The 22,038-nt window shown below is 29.6% G+C and overlaps 2 protein-coding genes and 1 long non-coding RNA gene across 3 annotated transcripts; 1 reads left to right on the top strand and 2 right to left on the bottom strand.

Annotated features, from left to right (window-relative positions):
* Positions 1-762: 762 nt before the first annotated feature.
* Positions 763-3,775, top strand: LOC145956488 (protein FAR1-RELATED SEQUENCE 5-like). Its single transcript, XM_083072094.1, has 7 exons — positions 763-789; positions 936-1,001; positions 1,086-1,235; positions 1,365-3,174; positions 3,223-3,335; positions 3,419-3,577; positions 3,719-3,775. The coding sequence occupies exons 1-7, from the start codon at positions 763-765 to the stop codon at positions 3,773-3,775; spliced, it is 2,382 nt and encodes a 793-aa protein (XP_082928220.1).
* A 1,357-nt stretch (positions 3,776-5,132) lies between these two features.
* Positions 5,133-6,907, bottom strand: LOC145956611 (uncharacterized). Its single transcript, XR_014432850.1, has 4 exons — positions 6,813-6,907; positions 6,406-6,481; positions 5,522-5,826; positions 5,133-5,430 (listed from the first exon to the last, which is right to left on the bottom strand). It is a non-coding gene; the product is annotated as an uncharacterized LOC145956611 (long non-coding RNA).
* A 1,811-nt stretch (positions 6,908-8,718) lies between these two features.
* LOC109807255 (F-box/kelch-repeat protein At3g23880) lies at positions 8,719-11,458 on the bottom strand. The gene is made up of 2 exons (XM_020369777.2): positions 10,640-11,458; positions 8,719-8,988 (listed from the first exon to the last, which is right to left on the bottom strand). Exons 1-2 carry the CDS (start codon positions 11,456-11,458, stop codon positions 8,719-8,721), a joined length of 1,089 nt encoding a protein of 362 aa, XP_020225366.2.
* Positions 11,459-22,038: the final 10,580 nt, after the last annotated feature.

The following is a 22,038-nucleotide window of genomic DNA, read 5'->3' on the forward strand; positions in this document are numbered from 1 at the left end:
TCCTTAAAAAAAAAATGTCAATTCAATCACATCATTACTTTTAATTTTAATTTTAATTTTTTAAAAGTATAATGGATCCTTCCACCATCACTCAACCAACCACATTTAGAGTGTGTTTGAATATCTAATTCAATCACTTTCCATGTGAAGTCTCTGATGGGAAAGTTTAGGAAGTGGTCCATCCGTGCTGCATGTTTAGGATTTAGGATGATCGTAGATATAATATTAAAAAATTGAACGGTTGAGATTATAATGTAATGAGTAAGATTTAATAATTGCAGAGTAGTCTTTCTAATTTTGATATTTGTCCGTGTTTTTAGGTTTATGAAGGGTTTTGGTGTTGTTTAGGGTTTTCCATCATCAGTTGATTTGCGACCCGGTTACTGTGGTGTTTTGGTTGTACCAGTTCCGATTACGAGGTGCGATTGGCGGCATCGTCCTTTTGTGGAGAGCATCTTCGAAGTAGGGCTCCGGCGGCCCGTCCGTTGTTGTTGGTGGTAGTCCGCAACCGGTGCGAAGATTTGTTAGGTTTAATAGGTGACCAATCGATTTTGTTTATTTTTGAAACCTAAAGTGTCGCGTACAAAAGGAAGCCGTTTTGGAAGTTAACGTTTTTTGTTTATTTTGCATTTGATTTTATATGTATGTGCAATTTTGTTGATACATCTGTTGCTGGTGTCTACCGTTAATAGAGAGATTAACTGCTGCGGAAGTGTTTTGAGGTTGATAGATTGACTTATTGTTATTAAACGTGAAAGTAGAATGGACTTTCAGAATTCAAGTATAGAGGTAAGTGATATTTGTGTCATGTTTAGGGTTGTGTCCTTTAATATTGCGTTGTGTCATGTGTGTCATAACTGTCATGATGAAGGTTAATATTCTTTTTAAGTTTGTGATAGTCTTAAAAGGTTTAATTGAGGATTAAAACTTTTTAGGTGGCAGTAGATAATTGTGAAAGCATAAATGAAGGAGTAGATAATTTTGAAGGCATAAATGAAGGAGTATTTAATTTTGAAGGAATAAGTGAAGGAGAAGATAATATAAATGAGAATGAGGAAGATGAGAATTTGGTTATTGATTTATAGGAAATTTGTGATGAAGAAGTGGAAAATGTTGTTAATGAAGGAAGATTTGAGGTTTTTGACAGTGAAAACGGGGTGATAGTTTCTACTTTGAATGATATTTTTAATTTAGATTTGCATTTAAGTCCCCATGAGCTTAGGAATGTTCAATTTGTAAGTGTTGAGATGGCTTACTTATTTTATTACTGGTTTGCAAAAGTTAATGGATTTGCCGCAAGAAAGAGCAAGAATTTGATAAATATTAAGGGGGAAAAATTACAATAAACATTTGTTTGTTTCAAGGAAGGATTTAGAGATAACCGTGTTTTGAACATACAGAATCGAACGCGAAAGCAAACATCGGAGACAAGGTGCGAATGTGAAGCAAAACTAAGAGTGCATATTGATAGCAGATGTGGACTATGGTACATTACATATTTTGTGGATGACCACAACCATAGTTTTTTGGAAGATAAGTATTGTAGAATGTTAGCTTCTCATAGAGATATGAGTGAGTTAGATATAATGCAGTTGAATAAAATGAGAAAAGTTGGCATAAGTACTCCTCAAATTTATGGGTCACTTGCAGATCACCCTGGAGGGTATGAGAGACTTTCTTTTTGTAAAAAGGACATATACAATCAAATTGGAAGGCAAAGAAGGTTGCAAGGTTTGGATTCAAAATGTTCCTTGGAATTTTTGAATGGTTTAAAATGCAATGATCCTTTAATGTATGTTGGTCACACTGTTGATGAGGAAAATAGATTGCAACATTTGTTCTGGTGTGATGGCATGATGCAGATGGAGTATGAAGTTTTTGGTGATGTGTTAGCATTTGATGCAACATATGGGAAAAATAAGTATTTATGTCCTGTAGTTGTATTTTCTGGTGTGAATCATCACAATCATACGATAGTATTTGGGAGTGCTATTGTTTCAAATGAAATTGAAGAAACATATATTTGGGTACTTGGGCAATTTGTAGAAGCCATGAAAGGAAAGTCACCAATGTCTATTATCACTGATGGTGATGTTGCAATGAAAAATGCGATAAGAAAGGTATTTCCTAATTCACAGCATAGATTGTGTGCATGGCACTTATTAAGGAATGCGACAACTAACATTAAGAAGCTGACATTTACAAAGGATTTAAGAAAATGCATGTTGGGTGAGTATGAAATTGGTGAATTTCGAAAGAAATGGTCTGAAATGTTGAACAAGTTTGAGTTGCATGATCATCCTTGGGTTATAGACTTATTTGAAAAGAGGAAGATGTGGTGTACAACTTATATTAGAGGGGCTTTCTTTGCTGGTTTTAGGGCAACTTCTCGGTGTGAAGGATTACATTCTGAGTTGAAAAAATATATTCATCCGAAGATTAATCTAACAGAGTTTGTTCAACAATTTAATCGTCTTGTGAGTTATATGCGTTATAGGGAAGTTGAAGCTGACTTTGCATCAATTCATGGTGATCCTGTTCCAGAAACAGATTTTCATAACCTTGAGCTGTCGGGGGCAAAGTGTTATACAAAAGAAATATTCAAATTATTTCGTGATCAGCTTCATAGTTCATGTTTGATGAGGGTGATTGGTTGCAAGCAGACATTTGGTTGTTGTATATACATAGTGAGAAAATATGAAATGATTGACAAACAATGGCATGTGTCATATCAATCAACACCGTGTGATTTGAAGTGTTTGTGCTTAAGAATGGAATCAATCGGCATTCCATGTGATCATATACTTGCAGTGTTGGTTCATCTGAATTTATCAGAGTTACCAAAATGTTTTGTGTTAAAAAGGTGGACTAAGGTGGCGAAGGATGAAGTGAAGGGCAATGTTAGTACACATAGGTGGGACTCTGAGAAAGATGCTAGATACTTGTCATTAATGGAGTATTTTAAAGAGCTTAGTACTTTGGCATGTGAAACATATGATGATTATGTTGATAAAAGGGATAAAGTTGTAAATGAATTAGTTGAAATAAGAGCTAAAAAAGGTGATGAATCCGAAGAAGGCAATGCATTGGGTGATGAATTAAGTGTAGTTATAAGAAATCCTGTCATTGCTAGAAGTAAAGGAAGGTCTGTTGTTGAAGGTTCATGGCGCAAAGGTAGGAAATAAAAAAAGAGTATTAAGTGTAGTTTGTGTAAACAAATAGGTCATAACATGAGAACGTGTGGAAGACAACAGAATTTGGATGATATGGAACAAAGCACACGTGGAATGAGTTTTGAATTTGAAGAAAGTTATATAGCTTACAAAAATGAAGAGGTAACGAATATAAATTATATTAAAATTATATATTTATTGGTTAAACAGAGTTAGATGTGATGTGTGTAATGTTGTCATTGTAGGAAGATGAATACATTGAAGATTTGTTTGACAAATGCGATGAATTTGATAATGGGGTTGCTGAGATGTCTGTTTCACAGTCAGAATCAATATATAGTTATGAAGTGTCGTTATCTCCAGCATTCAGTGATACAGGTAATGTTTATGAATTAGTAACTCAAGTGTGTTATTGTAGCTGTATGAGAAGTAGTAAGTTTATTTTTATTGTATTACTATGATGTTATATTATATTATTTTACTTGTGTATGTGTAATATTGCAAGTAATCAATTGTTGATAATTGTTATTAAATTTTATTTGCAGGTTTTTTATACAATTGATGACGGATGCAGTAGAATGGAAATGCATGAATTGACATAGTTTGGATTGAAAATTTAGATGAATGTGACTTTTTTTGTTATTTATGCAGGAGTTTTATTTTATATTGTTTTTAATTGAAGTTGGAAAATATTATGCAGTAATGAAATTATGATAGATGAATTGATGTAGTTTGGATGGAAAAGTAAAGATGAAATACAGTTTTGTTGTTTATTTTTCCAGTAATTGTATTTTGTAATATGATTAGTTGAATTGATAAAAGATATAATTAATTAATATTTTCATGATTTGTAATTAAGAAAATATGCAACATACAATATGGTTGAAAATATTGTATGTTGATAGAATAAAATAAATTTTTAGTAGTTAGATTTTGTTTATAATTTTAGTATAATAGAAAAAAGAAAAGGCTGGTTGATTTATACACTAACACAGGAATTGAGTTGTATTTTTGACAGTTAATGAGAAACTAATTTGAATTGATTATTAATAATAAATTAGTAATTTTTATAATTTATTGAAATAATTTAGGCTTTCGTTTAGGGTTGGTTAAGTGTTTAATTGGAATATTTAATAATTGGTAGTTAATGACCTTAAATGTTATACGATGAGCATTTTATGTAAGTGTCATTTTTTCAGTTGTTTTCTATTAAAGGAGTATAATAAAAGTAAAAAAATAAATACTGATTAATGGGTATAAAATGTTTAGCCTAAAATGAATGTCTGAAACGGAAAAAAAGATCATTGAAATTCCTATAACATGTGGTTTTATTGAATGATGTATTTAATTTTGATTCTATGATTTTGTCATGAATAAGTAATAAAATCAAACGTAGGTGGTCTTTTGAAATTGCATGTCCTAATGCAGTGTTGTCCATATGAATGAATATGTCAGTTTGTTGACCCAAGCCACAATTCATTACACATACATAAGAACCATTGATGACATAACTGGTGAAGACAAAAATATAACATCAGTAACCATGAATATATGGAAGATGACAATCTGAGATGGAAAAAAAAAGTATATAATGAAATAAGATACAGAAATATTTAAGTTTTGATGATTGTTAATGGTGATACACATCCAAAGAAAAAAGAAGTTTGAAATGATAGAGAAGCAGTTTATAACAAAACAATAGTTATAAAAGAAGCATGAAGTCATGCTTTGTTAACATTGAGGACGAGGAAGTTTAAGTCAATAAGTTTTCAATCTTTAGTCGTAAGCCTTGCTAGTATCCTTGACGTCTAACAAGCTGACACCATTCCTTCCCCAGGTAGAACTCGTTTTTGTTGCGGTGTGTTGATGTTCGTTTCATGTCAATTTGAACCATTTCTCCGTCTTCATCAATTAAGACACAAGTATTGTATTTGTGTATGCTCCAAAGAAGAAAGTATTTAATCGGAAAATACTGCAAAGAATAGTGAAAGAAAATTTTTGACATTAATGTGTATATTAATTATTGTAATAAAAAAAGTTATTAATTACAACAAAAATTGTCATGTAACTCCATACCAAAGGTTGTCTTCCAGTTGATGCAGATTTTATGATAGTGTGAAACCAAACAACCCGATGTCTTGCCATATGTTGTGTTGGAAAAGGCAATTGTAGTTGTTGTTCTTGTGGTTGTGGTGAATCAGGGCCCGTTAGATCTATAATTTCCATTTTAGGCTCCAGAAGAGTAACATTAACGTTGCTGACAAAATTAAAAGTGCACAAAAATTAAAAAAAATTTAAAAAATTAGAAATTAAAGTTAATGAAAATAAAGGGTTGCAATTATATGTACCTTTTTGAAGTGTGCGCATTTTCGTTTTTAATTTGAGGATATAATATTTCCTCTTCAGCAAAAGTAAAGATATGCAAGTTAAAGTTGTTTGACCCCTTGTACCAGAACTCAGCAATATGTTTAGTTTTGATACCATAAAAATGTATCATTTCTTTGACCCCTTTATTAAACATACCTACTGTTTTACATAAATTTTTGAGATAAACCTTGAACGTATTCCCTTTTGGGTCAGTAATGATACAGTCGTCTGGTTCTATTTTACAAATCCAGTACTTGTAAAAGTGTGCATTAATATAAATCCGACCCTACAGAAAATGAAAAAAGGATATATATATATATTATGAATACCATGGAATTATGTTAATTAAATTTAATTAACATACAATATAACCAACTTAGGTAAATTCTCTGAAGGACGACTTATACAAGTGGTGTATGGATGCATGACTTTTATTGAGCATTACATGTATGTAAACGTATTAATACACCCTATGACAGAAGATGAAACTTTCATAATTTTGTATTGAAGTTTTAAAATTTTAATAAAAAATTGAACGAAAAAAGTAAATGACCGTTGGTGATGTGTTTTTTTCATCTGAAATGGGCCGTTGTGAATGTCAATAGCAGTTGCGTGGTTACATTCGAAGATGTGTTTTTTGGTTCATTTATTTGCTTAAAATTAATTACTTTAATAGAAAATTCAGAAACTTTTATCGTGTGTGATATGGTGTATGATAGGTAATACGATTAGATGCATCTAATGCTGAATGAATGATAATGTCAGGAGTTAATTATTTTAATATTAAATGTAGGGTGATTATTGATGCAACACGTATGCAGGACTTGTCAAAGTTGTCTATGAGAGACATGAGCAAAAACTTCACCTTATTTGGGGTGACGTCGCATCGGAAGTGTGTTGGTGGGTTTTCCAGATCTAGGTCGTTTAAGAAGTCCATTTTTCTACATTGAAGGAGGAAGAAATACAAGTAAAATGACGGGTTTAGGGTTTACGGTTCATGTTGTTCTGTTTTTTCATATATAAACCGTAAAGTGTAAAGCTAAAAATAGATAATGACAAAATAATGTATGGAATGCATCCAGATCATCATAAATCAATGTGGGTTATACATGCAATGAAAAACATTCATTTTATTTATATGATGATACAGATGAAGAGCAGTGTAAAGGAGGAATTTTAATCATTATATTAACATTATTGAAGTTTGAAAAATGTTAATCGGTAAAAAAAGTCCATTTTTTACAACAACGACAATGAATAGGAAGAAGTTACCGAAAGAAGGACAATGAAGTTGTTCAGATGAGTGTGCGAAGAAGATGAGTGTGCGAAGGAGACTACTTTCAGAAGAAGATGAAAGTTGTTTTTTGTGTTTAGGGTTTGGCGACACAGAATGGTGAAAGGATGTCACTTTATCTCTGTTTAGGAGGCCCCTTTGAACCGTTGGATTGCGTGATAAACTGATAAATAAAAAGTCAGTCATTGTTGCCCCGTTTCCGCAGTCATTTTGGTTTGAAACATCAACAGCTGTCGCAAAATAAAGACCGTGGTTTTTGATTATGAAAACGACCCCACTGTACCTTCCGGTATGAGTTATAAGTATTTTTGGTAATCGAAAAACCATATGGGGTGGTTTAATTTTTTTAATTATATTATTATTATTATTATACATTAAATTGAACATTAATTGTAGCAACTTTTGAAGGACGTATTAATTTGTGGCCGTCTAATCCGGAAGTTGAGAATTTTAAAAATTATTAAAAATTTACGATTCTTTAATAAAAAAGTAATGTTTTGAATTTGTTGTTTTATTTATGAAATGGATTTCGTTTTAAAGTAGTTTTCGATAGTATCTGTTACGAAATTTATTTAATTATTTTAAATTTCAATGTTGATAGCAATAAAATGGAGTGATTAGTATAAATTTTTCGTGGTTCATTGATGGACTTAGGCAGCAATAGTCGAAAATGATTTGTGGAATGTTTATTTGTGGAAAATAAATGTATATTACTGTAATTTAAAAATATAATTTTTTTAATATGAAACCAAAATATTTTAAATTTTTAAAAAATTGGATTGAGGTTGGTGTTGTCGTATGTTGTTGGCACGTGGAAAGTATAATCCCAAAATTGGGGTTTATTGCTAAAATTATATGGTGAAAATTGAAGTCAAAAATAAAACGATGCATGGGACTAATAATACAAAAAACGATATAACAAAATTCTTGAAATTTATCAAATGTAAATAAAATAAATTAAATATAATAATAAACAAACCTTTGTTATTGTGCAGGTGTATTCTTGTTTGCTGTGACCTGCAAAGACAACCAAATATATATTTCGGCAGCAAACAACCAAAGTAAATATTTTCATGCAAGTATTAATTAAACACATCAAAATATATAAATTGATGAGAATATTAAAGTAGCAGTATCAAAAAAATTAATTAGAAAATATAAAATGTTCTGTTCAAAATTTGAAGTAGCAGTAGCAAAATAAGACAACGAAGGCGAGCAGCAGGCAGCAGCAACTATAAACTCGCCTGTTCAGAATGAAGCTTTGTCAACATTCAAAACTAAATAATTGGGGTCATTAAGTTTTTCAATTTTCAACATTTGCTGTTGGTTGTATCCTTGTCGCTTAATTAGGTGACCCCATTCTTTGCCCACGTAAAACTCGTTTATGTTGCGCTTTGTACACTTTCTGATAATGTCAGACTTGACCATATTTCCTTGCAATCAACACACAAATTTTGTACTTGTTAACGTTCCAGACATCAACATATTTGACTGGAAAATATTGCAATGAGTAAAAGTTGTTGGTGATAAATTTTAATATTCATTTATAAATATAAAAACAAAAAATAGAATTCATTTTATTGCTCACCAATGGTTGTCTCCGGTTGAAGCGGCCTTTGTGAGCGTTGGAAACCAAGTTATTGGATGTTTTTCAAGTTGGGTTGCAGGATGTGTTTGAAGTTGGGTTGGTGGAATCGTTTCATCATTGTCAACTAAATGTTGATTTTCAATTTCAGGTTGCATAATTTGCACAGTATCAATGTTGACAAAATTAAAACTGTAATTTAGTACTACAAATATTAATAAAATAATAATACATTGGGGTTTATGTGTATGTAAACTTTACCCGATATTTGTTGAAGTGTTGTTGGTTTGTTTTTTCAATTAAGGATAGCATATTTCCTCCTCAGCAAAATTATAAATACGCATATGAAAATTGTTAGTGTCATTGTAGTAGAAGTCAACTATGTGTTTGGATGTAAGACCATAGAAATTTACAATTTGTTTTACCCCATAAAACATGCCAACAGTTTGTCCTAAATTTTTCAAATTAAGTTTAAAGGTGTTCCCATTTGGGTCTGTTATGATGCACTCGCCAAGTTCTATCTTACCATTCCAGTGTCTGTAAAGCTGAGCATTTAAAAATATCCGATCCTAACAATAACAAAAGAATTCAACGAACGATCAGTATGAATATTAATACTTTATAATAGTATTAAACCATTTATATGGAATTTGAAAGAAAATATAAAATAACTTAACTTTATTTGGTGATAACTCAGATCTGAACTGTTTGACTATGTTGTCCATTTGAGAATTCATAAGAGGGTCCATTTTCTGGATTTTAAGGTTTTTATTTAATATACAAGAACATGCAACAAAGACAATACATGGGACGAAGAAAAGAGTTTTAGAATCAATGATTTTGTTTATGATAACAGTAATAATAATCATAAAAAACTAAAGGTTTGTTAATTTTTTCATGAAATTTGTTATACTAAAACCGAAAGTTAGTGAAAGGTAAAATAACATACATTTAAGTGTCCTGAATATTTATGTGTTAAGAATATTTATGTGTTAAGAAACAAATGTCAATAAAATAAACTAAAAATATAAAATTTTCGAATCAAATACAATCATACCAGTAGATGTTGTTTAGCGTTGCAAAATGGAAAGGGGGTGAATTTCGGTGAATCCCTTCAATGGATATTACGACTTTGGCAGACAGAAGAGGAAGAAGATGAAATACTTGGTTTTAGGAATGGTCTTTATCCCACTTCTGAAAAGAAAATATGATTTTCTGAAACGTGTAATTATTAAGTTTCGATCGTGCGTTTGGCAGTTGGAATTTTAAATGCTTACGTGTATCTATGGAAAGCAAATGAAAGGTCACATGGGTTTATATTTAATTTTCCCATAGGTTACCGGAACCGTCGCATATATATGTATATATTTTATTTTATTGTAATTAGTTGTTTTATTTATATTTTAATTGATTGTTTTTAATAATTTATGTTTATCAAATTTGTTATGTGTTTAAATTTTTTTTATATTTTTAAAATTTCATCTTAATGTACCATGTATTATAATTACATATTTTAATATTAATATTTTGTTAATATTTTTAAAGTTTTTTTTTCAGTCTTAATTATTGAATTTATAATATTAATTACTTTTTCAATTACATTATTTATTAATTTCCTTTTTATTATTTATTAAATTGTTTATTAATTTAATAATTTTATAAATTTATTATAAATTTTGTTTTTAAGTTTTTAATACTCATTGTTTGGTTTAACGTTCCCATGTGTGTTATTGTTGGTTAACGGTTTTTTTAAAAACCAAATTCTTCATAAACTATTAATTAATAAATTTGATTATATAATTTATTTAATAAATGTTTTCTTCAAATTCCATATACAAATAAAATAATATAATATATATATATATATATATATATATATATATGAACAATAAATAAAATTATAATATATATATTATATAATATTAAGTATACAATACAAATTCCAATTCATTACATGTTTAATACCTAATGGTAAACATTAAAATAGAAAGCCTACACTAAGTAAAGCAAAAAATTACATTAAGTTTAGGTTGAAAGAAGTGTCTCTTCACAGACTATCATTTGGTGTTCAAATGGGAGTACATGGTCAAAAGTCGTATATTCTAATGTCTCGTCTAATGCATTTCATGTGGCCAAAAGTCCGCTTTCATTGTTGACAAATACAAGGGAATTCTCTGAAGAACAGGCGGGTAACATATATCCTGAAATGTGATTACTGACCTGCATACATGTCAACTTAGACCAAGATGTTGTGACACCATATTCCTTCATTTCCCATATGTCCACCGTGTAGTCCCAATCATCCGGAATACTTAGTTGATAAAATTTTGACTCAAATAAATTATAAGCCAAAATAAAATCAGCATTTGTTTCATAGTTGAAAGTAATCCAGTGAAGAGAATCTGCAAAATACAGTCCCATAGATCCCTGATGAACAGAAACAGAAGGGTGTGTAATGGTGGAAAGGGAGTCATGTTCGAAATCCCTCCATGAATCATCATTGACAGAATACAGCAAAGTGTGATGGGATGTATCACGTTTACTAAGATAAATTTGAAGGACAACATAATTGTCTTCAGATCGGTCATAACCAAATCCATACAAGTTCATATCAAATACATCCCCACATATAGATATTGTAGTAGCTGACCATGGACAAAATGAACGAGTAAATCCAGTAGAGGGATTCCATATCAACATCAAAGTAGGCACCGAAATTAGTACCATTCCCCTACATGTACCAACGATTTTACTGTACCGAATGGAGTTGCCCAATGGGGACCGAAGAATGCAAGTGGCGTCTAGAGCAACAAGAGGCTTTGTTACGTCTACTGATAGTATTTCATTTACGAAACATGAAAAGAACATAATTTTTTTCGCGATTCTATTTTGGTCTACTGCTAGGTCATAGTGCATTTTCGCGAGGACAGATTGAGCAAACAAACCAAACCAAAGCTTACACACCGTTTTGGCTCTGTAAAATGATTTCACGGGTGCTCGCAAAAATATCTCGGTTATTATCTCGAATGGAAGTGCCATATATTTGTAAGTGTGATGTTAAGTGTACAGAATCAGAGGAGTGTATTGGTGGACAAGTGAGACAATGATGAGTAACAAATGACGATGGTCATATTTATACGAAAAAGCAGTTTTACGAAGAGTGATATGAATACTAGAAGTTGCATCCCTTCTGTTTCCAAAAACTGCACTCCCTGCATTCGACGTTCGGTGGAGTACAACTGTTTATTTAATCTATGCACCCGTTTATATACATTTATTTTTTGTTTTATATTTTAAGTGGATTTAAGTGGATGAGGTTGCAGGGTTTTCAGAATTTAATAAATATATAACTAATAAATATAGAATTGTCTATTCCAATAAATACATATTAATATAGTATAAACAACATGTATAGAACGGCTGAATTAAATTTTTTTAATTAATTATATAGTGAAGTACTAAATGAGAATCACATAAAATTCAGACTTTTAAGACAAAATATACAGAAAATTTTAAGTAATACTTAACATTAAATAAAAATTATAATAATGTTATTTAAAAAGATGTTTATTATTTTGTGTTTTAAACTAATTTCGGAAAATGTTACGGAGATTTGTGTCCGAACACGTACAATTGTATACGTGTATGACTTTATGATGTGATTATTACTTTTTACTTCTGAAATCATCATTGCTTATGGAATGATTCATTGCAGTGATAGAAACATAAATTTGATATCATGCGTGTGTGCTTCGTAAATGTAAAAACCGCTTTTGTGTCTTTTGGGGTTATTATGATTAATTATTTTATAACTAATTAATACCCATTTCGGTAAAGGGTTTTAGTGTAAATTAGCAACCCTTCATATTTGGTGTTATATGTAAACCCTTTCAACTTAAAAACATGACTGCTATTTTTGTTCAACAAACACACGCTTTTCACATTCCGTCTTCCACAACCGAACACCATATATTTCCAGTTTGAAACTAATATTTTATAAAAGCCTAGGTTTGGTTTGGGTTTTGTTCAGGGTTGACTTCATCGTTGTCTCATTCAGGTATGTCGGTTTTCAGTTTCATTTGCAAATTTATTTAAACTACAGAATCCAAGAACATAAATAATTGTTAGTAAAGAAATTTATTTGTTCAGATTTTAAAAATGGCATCTTCATCGACATCGGTAAACAAGGGCAACTTCAAATACTGGTTTCAAACTTCCGGTTCAAAAATAACTCCAGGAATGGTAATTTAATATTATTTATTATGTTAAGTAGTACTGTTTATAAAGTGTTTTTCTTTGTAATGCAACTGTTTATATTTGAATATACAGGATTCAATGAAAATATGCAAGTACTCATAATTAGTTTAAATAATAAATTTATTGATCACTAATTATAAAATGTTGTTGTTGTAGACTATTCCATGTCATGTTGTTAGAGATTTTATCCCAGATGAACAACAAAAAATAGTCATACAAGATGAGGAAGATAATCAATATTTATGTCAACTTAAGGGAAGTTGTCATAAAAGGTACATGGCTGCAGGATGGTATGAGTTCGTCTGCTCAAACAACTTTTTGGTGGACGATGTCCTTCAATTTTATTTTACTCATGATCCGAAGATACTATATGTACAAAAAGGGTAATGGTGTTTGTCTTTATTTCAAGAGATACTGTATTACATGACTTTCCTTATGACTTATAATTTGTAATCATTGACGCTACAATTATATTGTTAGTTTATAATGAAGTTGACTACATTAAATTAACACAAATTATAACACAAAATGTTTATATTTAACGACTGAATTTTAACAGGCAGACTCAGATCAAATATGAATGAATATGTGGATGTTAAAACAAAAGTAAATGCAATTATATGTAACATGTCTATTAATGACAAATATTTGCAGCGCATAACTAAAACACTCAGTGTTCACTGCATAAATAAATAAAGACAAGGTTCGGTGAGTTGAGTGGAAGTTGAACAATTATGATGAATATAACACATTCGTCATTTTAAAAAAAGGAACAAGTTAAATACATACAGAATATCATAAAACATTGTCATAAAAGGAAATAACCACCCTTTCCAACAACATCAAAAAACAAACAAAAACATTTATCATGTCCTTAACATACAAACAAAATATGCAGTGACTACGGCGGAGTAGGATACATGTTTCAAACAATCATTGTTCTTGTTTTTCCTTCGCACCTCTCAAATTTGCCATCTGTTCATTTAACATACAAACCTCCATCTCCAGCTCCAAATTTTGATTCATTGTTTTTTCAAGTTGTTCATTTACCCGTTGCTGCTAGTAGTAGACGAATCAATGAAGCCGACACATCCTCTTGAGCATCGTAGTCATTTGCTGCAAATTTTCCCAATGAAACCAGGTTCCCAACATCACCCGTAACCAATGTTCCATAGTACCTACGATACTCAACTCCTTCAACAATTTGTTTTCGCTCCAGAGTGAACATTGGCTCAGGATAACCACGAACGGCACATATGTCAGACAACAATATTCCCATGCTTTGATGAACAAGAAACACCTCACTATTAGTGTCCTCTGCAATATCATGTGGCTTACTACCTAATAACAACAACATAAAAACAAAAAGTAATTAAATATTTATAATAAATAAATTATTCATAAATTAATGGAAAAATGAACCTTCTCCGCCACTCGTTGATTCTTTTGGAGATTTTCTGTGACCTTTGTTTTTATTTTTTTTTGTGTTGAGTGCCTTGTTTGTTGCAGTATATTATCCAAGCGGATCATGCTTCTTCATACGTGGCATATGATTTATGCTTGTTACCCCTGTAGCCACTAATATGTGCTTCACATTCTTCCCAACAGTAATAAATTCCTGGGTTCCGTCCCTCAAAGACGACATAAACCTTTGGCTGAGAGCTGTTTGTACTCATTTTTTTTTGTGTTGAAAGAGGAGGTAGGGATGAACTCAACCTGACAATACACATTAGCATTTATAATCAAATTACGACGTTAATAAATAATAATGAAAACATTTTTTAATTTATTAATAGTGTACAACACGTATATAAAAAAAACATAAACCCATATGATTTGATATTTTATTTTGGCATGTTATTTGGTCAATGAAAAACCAAAACAAAGGTGTACACACTGGACAACGAAATTAAAAGTAATAAACTATTGGAAAACCATTGCCATCATTCAACTTTGTCACTCAGAAATTGAAAATAATAAATGAATGATTTCCAATCCAGGAGTATGCGGTCAGTAGGTTCTGCGGATGAAGTTTGCACATAATGATGACAATAAAAATGATTTGATGTCCTCGGGTTGTTGTCCATGTTCAAAAAATATATCTATTGTATACATCTTAAGTTAATTATATTGACAACCAAAATGCTGCAACTTAGGTCTGAAACAATGTCGCCTATTTTCTTATCAAATTCTTGTACAAAGAAAAAATTATGATATAAAATTACAACAACTTTTTTTTATTTAACGGCTATAATTCATCAAAAAAAATGTGGGCATCAAAAAAGATACTACGAAAATATATCTGTTTTATAATATGTATAGAATGTATACAATATGTATACATTAAAATAAATAAAATAACATTTTTAATTATATTTAAGGAGTTTAATCGTCAACTAAAAAATTGACACAAAATGGGTAGTTACCAAAATATATCCCGTTTATAATATGTATAGATAAAAAATAATGTTATTTATTATATGTATTAAATACTGAAAAATATACAATAAAAATACGATTGAAATTATTAATGAATAAATTAAACAAAAATTTCTTATACTGTAAACGGTTGTACAACAAATGAAATTTTATATTTATTAAAGTAATTTAATTTACTTAAGACGTACTAATATAGTTGTGGTGTTGTGCATTAGGATTCTCTTACTTTTTTATAGTTTACTTGTGTTGTGTATCACATGTTGCCTACGATTGTGTTAAAGCATGTGGTACTTCGCGCGTTGTGTTGTTTTATTGTTGCATGAGGTGACTACTCACCACCGTCTCACTTGTCACCAGTGACATGCCGCATCACATCACTTATGACCAGCATTTGACCAACCATTCCCTTAATGCCGCGTGGAGACGGTGTTTTTTCTAATTTTCAGTTTCTCTATTTATACATGATGCCTCCTTTGCTTTGCGTAAATTTTTTGTTCTCCGCTAGACTTCCTTGCTATAAGTGTTATTTTCCTATTAATTTTTGTTTTTATATATCATATTTATATCACAATAATATAATTTATTCATACTTCATATATATTTTGTCAATATATTTGTATTGTTCGTTTGCAGGTTAGAAATAAATTACATGTATTTACTACTAATTTTTACACGTAAGTCTAATATAACAATTGAATATTTCAGTTTATCCTTAAATTAATGTTCTAATCAAATGTCATGTATATGAAGTATTTATTAAAATACAATACTATATTTATTATAACCCATAGTGTAATAAATTTCGTACTTAATAAATACTATGTAACATAAAAAATTTCAAAATAAAGTTTTAACATTTTAATATAAAAAATCTATGTTTTCATATATTTGTAAGTTAATATAAATAATATATTTAACGAGTATTTTAAATATTTTATAATAAACACATTTAAGTAAAAAATTCAAATTATTAAACACAACGTACGAAACATCCTCAGCCTAGTGAAATTATATTATTTTTAACATATTATAAGTTAAATGATTTGAATTAATTTAAATAAATTTACGTACCGTGTTTAACTAAATTATTAAATAGTATAAATATCATAAATATATATATACTGAATGTACTATTTAAATATTGTTAATAAAATCCGTACATCAAATTTATTTAATTTATTTAAATTTAAATACATGATAAATATTAAATAATTGACAAAATAAAATAATAATATTAAAATAATTTTTTTTTATTTTATATTAGAAATGTCTCGTAGAGGACTGGATTACGTGCCAGAAAGCAATGAGCAGCAAGACTTACTTCGCTCAGAGGAAGAAATCATACATCAACAATTACTATCTCAATGGATAAGGATTAGGGCAGCTAAAGAAGTTGCTGACGCTACAGAACAACGGGCATTGTCTCCATTATCATCACCACCGCAGGAACTTGGAGACAACATTGATGAGCACACATTTAGGTCATTTAACATACCCAATGTTATTCCTGGACCTGGTGGTGTGGTGCAAGCTGAGATCAGGAACATGCAATCTGATAATCCTTTATCAACGCAACAGTTGCATTAATGACTTAATGATCATAACATTATTGTATTTTCAGTCTATGTTGTTTTTTAATATGGATGACTGTTATTTAATGTTTTATTTTGATTGTTAAATTTTTATTTGCTGGATAATTATTATTAAATATTGCTATAATTGTCGTATGGTGGCTTACCAACTCGTTAATAGTGCATGACAAGTTTTAATTTCATAAATAATTTATAAAATTCAACTTTAATTTTCAAAATTCTTAAAATTACTAAAAAAATTTCAATAAATAAGTTTTATCAAATTTTCAAATACCAACGATTGCAGGTGCTTAATTAGTATAAATTTTTATATTTATTATCCATAATAATCAAATTTATAAAAATTAGTGATAAACTCTACGGTCAGCTATCACAAACCGTAGTATGAGTTATAAAAAAGTAAACGTGATTATAACCAATTTTCATTTGACAAAAAATTATATAAAAATAGTATGAATTGGTTCTAAGTCATCAGGGATAGTTGAAACCATTTAAAATACATCAAACTTACTTATAACCAACTGTCATTGTACATGTGCATCATACTAAACTTTAAACTCAAACATGTACATTGATTCATGTAAATTTACTACAAAAGAAAACAATACAAAACATTTAATATGTACTTATAAATATTGTATGAATATATATATTTTTTTAGTAAAACATGTATATGAAATACAAATATCTACCTTTTGAATTTATTCTAAATTATAACTAAATAACATAAACTATATAAGGTTTAGGGTTAAAATTAGTGTGTACAAAAATTGGTTTATGGTTTGTGATTTTCAGTTTACGGATAACATTTTATGCTTTATTGTCTTTATACCCTAACACAAAAATTTATATATATTTTAATATCATACATTTTTTAAGTTTTTATAAGTATTGTCTTATTTTGTTACTAAAACATTTATAGTCAATATTAAAAACATATAACAATTCCACACAATAAGTATATAAATTATAAAATTTTCATTATATAGTATTACAAAAACTATAAAATAAAAACTCAAACTATAAACACCAAAAATAATAATATTCTGTCTATATGATTTATGCTATGTGGTTTCCAGATTAGGGTTTACCTTTTAATGTTATATTATGACTAAACCTTACAAATATTAACCCTAAACATACATAGTGTAGCTTCTACTTAAATAACAATTCATATTGGATTTACATAATACAATTCATATTAACTTTCCTTATCTCAAGTATGTACTAAATACATTATTCTAACTTATCGTTAAATGACCCTTCATTCAGGGTTTCCTTCATACTTTACTGTAACTTCTACGACTATGTCCTTAACATGTTAACACAAACATTTATATTTATTTAAACATGATATACATAAAATATAACTATGTAAATTCAATTAATTATATATATACATATATACATATATAAATATATATAAGATTATGCTTTTGTCTTTCATTAACCCTCAAGTTTAAAGTCTTACGTACATATCCTAACTGCTGCCATATGTGATGTCATACACCATTTTAAGAAGTGATGCATGGTACACCATGACTTTTGACCATAAGAATCATCTAAACTAATAACTTATAATACACCTCATCACACAACATATAAAACTAAAACTAACAAATATTTCCAATAATTTAAATGAGACAAAGTTATATTTATAATACAAAATTTTGTTTCTTGTTATCTTCTAATTACAATTACAAATTTATGCATATAATTAATGTAAACCTCTAATTCTAATATAAAAACATTATCAATTGAAAAAGTATATTTAATTTAATGTAAACCTCTAATTTTATTACATAAACATTATGAATTTTAAAACTATACTTAAAATTTTAAATCTAATTTAGGAGAATGAAATAAATATATAATTTTGCTTTAAAAAATTGTTATGACAAATATGTACTTACAACGACCTGTTCCGAATGCAGAACGGCCCGTTGTGGTTTAACTAGTGCTGAGTTTTTTTTCAATCTGGAACAGGCCGGGCTAATTTCGGAACGGCCCGTTCTCATCCATTGTCATGTGTTTCTTTTCATCTAGAACGGCCCGCTGTCATCCATTATTCATGTCTTATTTTGACATCTACAACGGCCCGTTCTTATCTCAGAACGGGCCGTTCCGAAACTCATTAGCAGGTGTTGCACTACATCGTAACACGTGTTATTTTTTTTTTGAGTTTTTAAAATAAATTCAATAATTTCTCAAATAAACGGAAATTTGGATCCACTGTCATAAGCTCTATAATAGTCTATTACTTTATATGTATGTTATGGTTAAAATTCATGCTGCACTTATACACCACTTATATAAGTGGTTCATCAGACAACTTACCTTGAACGCTAACGCTAAACTGTAAACACTAAATCCTAAACCCTAAACCCAAAACACTCACATACATCACAATTTATAAAAACTTTACTTCATACTATTAATATTAACATTTGATGTTTCAAGTATGTACTTAATAGTTAAACCTAAGTTCTATCACTAAAGCCTTTAATGTTAACAAAAACTTTAATATATATTATAACAACATATATAAATTTAATATCTAATTTTTAACAATTGTTTTTTTTCCTTCACTAAAAAACCAATATTATATATTGATCAAAAATTAAATTTTTATTATTAAAAAATGAAAACTCAAATACCAATATTGTAAACACTAAAAATTAATTATTTGTGTGTACCGTTAAACATTTATGGTTTCTCAAAATAATGACTTCTTTCTATGAATTGTTATATATATTGATTTTATAATATTCAAATTTTGTTTTAATAAATAAATTAACCATTATTTTAACAAATGACACAAATATTGTATTTCTTTTTTCTTTAAATTTTCTCTTATATTATTTTTTATTATAAAGTCTTATATAAATAACTATCATAATCAAAAGTTCTGCATTTGTAGACTATAAACATTAAATTAATATAAATATTCTTAAGTATGACACAAATGAATTTTCACTGATAAAAATATTATGTAAGTATCATAAATTTTAAATTATAACTAATTTTGTTATAATACTATTTATTTTTGTTCACTACATCACATTTACATTTTTACCCACTACCTCGCTGCATCAATAATTAATTTTACATATGCTGTTTTTGAATATTCATTGAATAACTGATAAAGTTTTCAAAACGGAAGGCCAACCAAAGCAGCGTAATTTTAATAACTAAAGTCCAACCAAATGTTACAAACTACTGCTCTACGTAATGATGGACGGTGTTTCCGGGGTTTCATGAAGCTTTTACTGTCCCGAGGAGCCTCATTAAATTGCCAAGACACATGTATCCGTCCCTCTGATCAATTAATCCAAAACTTTTTCGATATTAATCCAAATATCACGATCCTAGCATCAAGCGAAGCGTCACAATATCACTATTGCTGTCACAAATCATTAAATTAATAAAAAAAATTACAATATTAATTATTACGGTTTGCGATACAAAAATGGCACACATTTCTTACAAAATATCACTGCTGCATGCAATTAATTCTCCGGTGACTACATGTCAAACATTAAATCAACTATTAATGAATTTCATTATTAACCCTAAGTCTACAAAATTTTTATAATAAAATAAAATCTCAATTACAAAACCTTAACACACTTTACTCCTTTACAATGGACACAAATAAACTACATTTTTCACCACTTGCTATGACTTCTCCTGATGCCAACTGCATGAACACACAACCAATTACTATTGAAATGTCATTGCCATCAACAAACAAAACTCCAACCATTACGTCGTCAACAAATGTTGAAGCCTTTGAAACCACTTCAACTTCTTTTGGGTTAGTTTAACAATGCATTTATTGTAATAACTTGTATTCATTCATGGAAGTTACATGCTTGCTAAACAATACTTTTTTTACAGGCCAATAGAAGTTATTGCTCTAACCAACAATGCTGACACAACCAACCAACATGAAAATCATTCGAAGGTAACATTTTTTTTCTACTACATCTCAAAAATCATTGTCATTACGTACATACATATCCTGAATTCATTTAATGGTTCATTTTGTAGAATGCAATTGAACTACTACTTACTCAGAAAACTATTCAGGCCATATACTCCGCAACAAAACTCATTTCTAACATGACTCAGGTTTTGCATCAAACATTTTATACTTTTTTTTTTATTCATCAACCTGAATCATATATACTAACTTATTTATTTACAACCTTCATTTATAGGGTGTTAATGACCGTCTCCAGGAAATGGAGAAAAAACTAAATGAAATACATCACAAGCTTCCAAAGATTGAGTCTCAAATTAATATTACAAGAGACATAACTATCAGTGCAATTTCTCGGTCAATGAATGTTTAACAAAATTCTCCAACATTACCAACTACAAATCCAGATACTGGAGTAAACACCACACCTAAGAGAATATATTCTCGGAATTCATCTCCATTGACAAAGCAACCCCAACGCAAGTTTGTCAATCAGTCACACATTCTCAATCAAGTTGATACAAGACCAAGTAAGCGTAAGATGATTGGTAAAAGCATTTTGAGCAATAACAAAATAGTTGGATATTCATCTTCTAACAACACAAATGCAATTGAACTGAAAGTTCATCATCGTCAGTCAACCCAACGACCCAACTACAATCAAAATAGTAGTTTTTCCATTCCACTCAAACGGAAGGTCCTATACACTTTACTTTACATTTCATTTACAATACATTCATTTACTTCTCAATCAAATTAGTTTTTCCATTCAACTGACTACAATTTATTTTTTTCAGCCAACAATTAATGAAGGGTCATTGGAGTCAGCTTCGCAATCAAATGTCTACAGAAACTTGACATTTAACGACTCAGCTGCACAAACCAATGTTAAAATACCTAACATACCAACTGAGTTAACACAAAATGCAAAAAACCAGCTTCAACAACCAAACAACACGGATGTGGAACATATACCATCAAGCGATGATGAGTTAGATGGTATCGTTGCTGTCGGCCATATTTTGCCACGGGTAAACATTTTTACATTTTTTATTTTTTTTTCATTCAACTCGTCTAACACAGCTCTATTGTAGAAAATCAACTCAATCTTTAGGCCCACCCAAGACATGGCATTAACAAAAGATCAATTACGACTATGCACTGTCGCCACCCGCCGAAACGGACCTTGGCAATCGCGACGATGGTTGGACTCTTTTTAAAGTTTTGAAAAGTGGTGGATTGATAGAACGACTTATTCTCAAACTGAGACCTTGTCGAGCTACCAATTTTATTAAATGATTCACCAATCCATATTAATCCCAAGCGGGACCCTCTATGGATTAGTG

The sequence above is a fragment of the Cajanus cajan genome, chromosome 3, assembly GCF_000230855.2.
Source record: "Cajanus cajan strain Asha chromosome 3, NIPB_CcT2T_4, whole genome shotgun sequence".
In the NCBI taxonomy this organism is placed as follows: Eukaryota; Viridiplantae; Streptophyta; class Magnoliopsida; order Fabales; family Fabaceae; genus Cajanus; species Cajanus cajan.

Excerpts from the sequence above, each read along its gene's own strand:
- LOC145956488 (XM_083072094.1), top strand. The coding sequence starts at position 763 with ATGGACTTTCAGAATTCAAGTATAGAG. Across the intron at positions 3,336-3,418 it reads TAGCTTACAAAAATGAAGAG|GAAGATGAATACATTGAAGA; the intron begins GTAACGAATATA and ends TTGTCATTGTAG. Across the intron at positions 3,578-3,718 it reads TTTATGAATTAGTAACTCAA|GTTTTTTATACAATTGATGA; the intron begins GTGTGTTATTGT and ends TTTTATTTGCAG.
- LOC109807255 (XM_020369777.2), bottom strand. The coding sequence starts at position 11,458 with ATGGCACTTCCATTCGAGATAATAACCGAGATATTTTTGCGAGCACCC. Across the intron at positions 8,989-10,639 it reads CTAAGTTGACATGTATGCAG|GATCGGATATTTTTAAATGC; the intron begins GTCAGTAATCAC and ends TGTTATTGTTAG.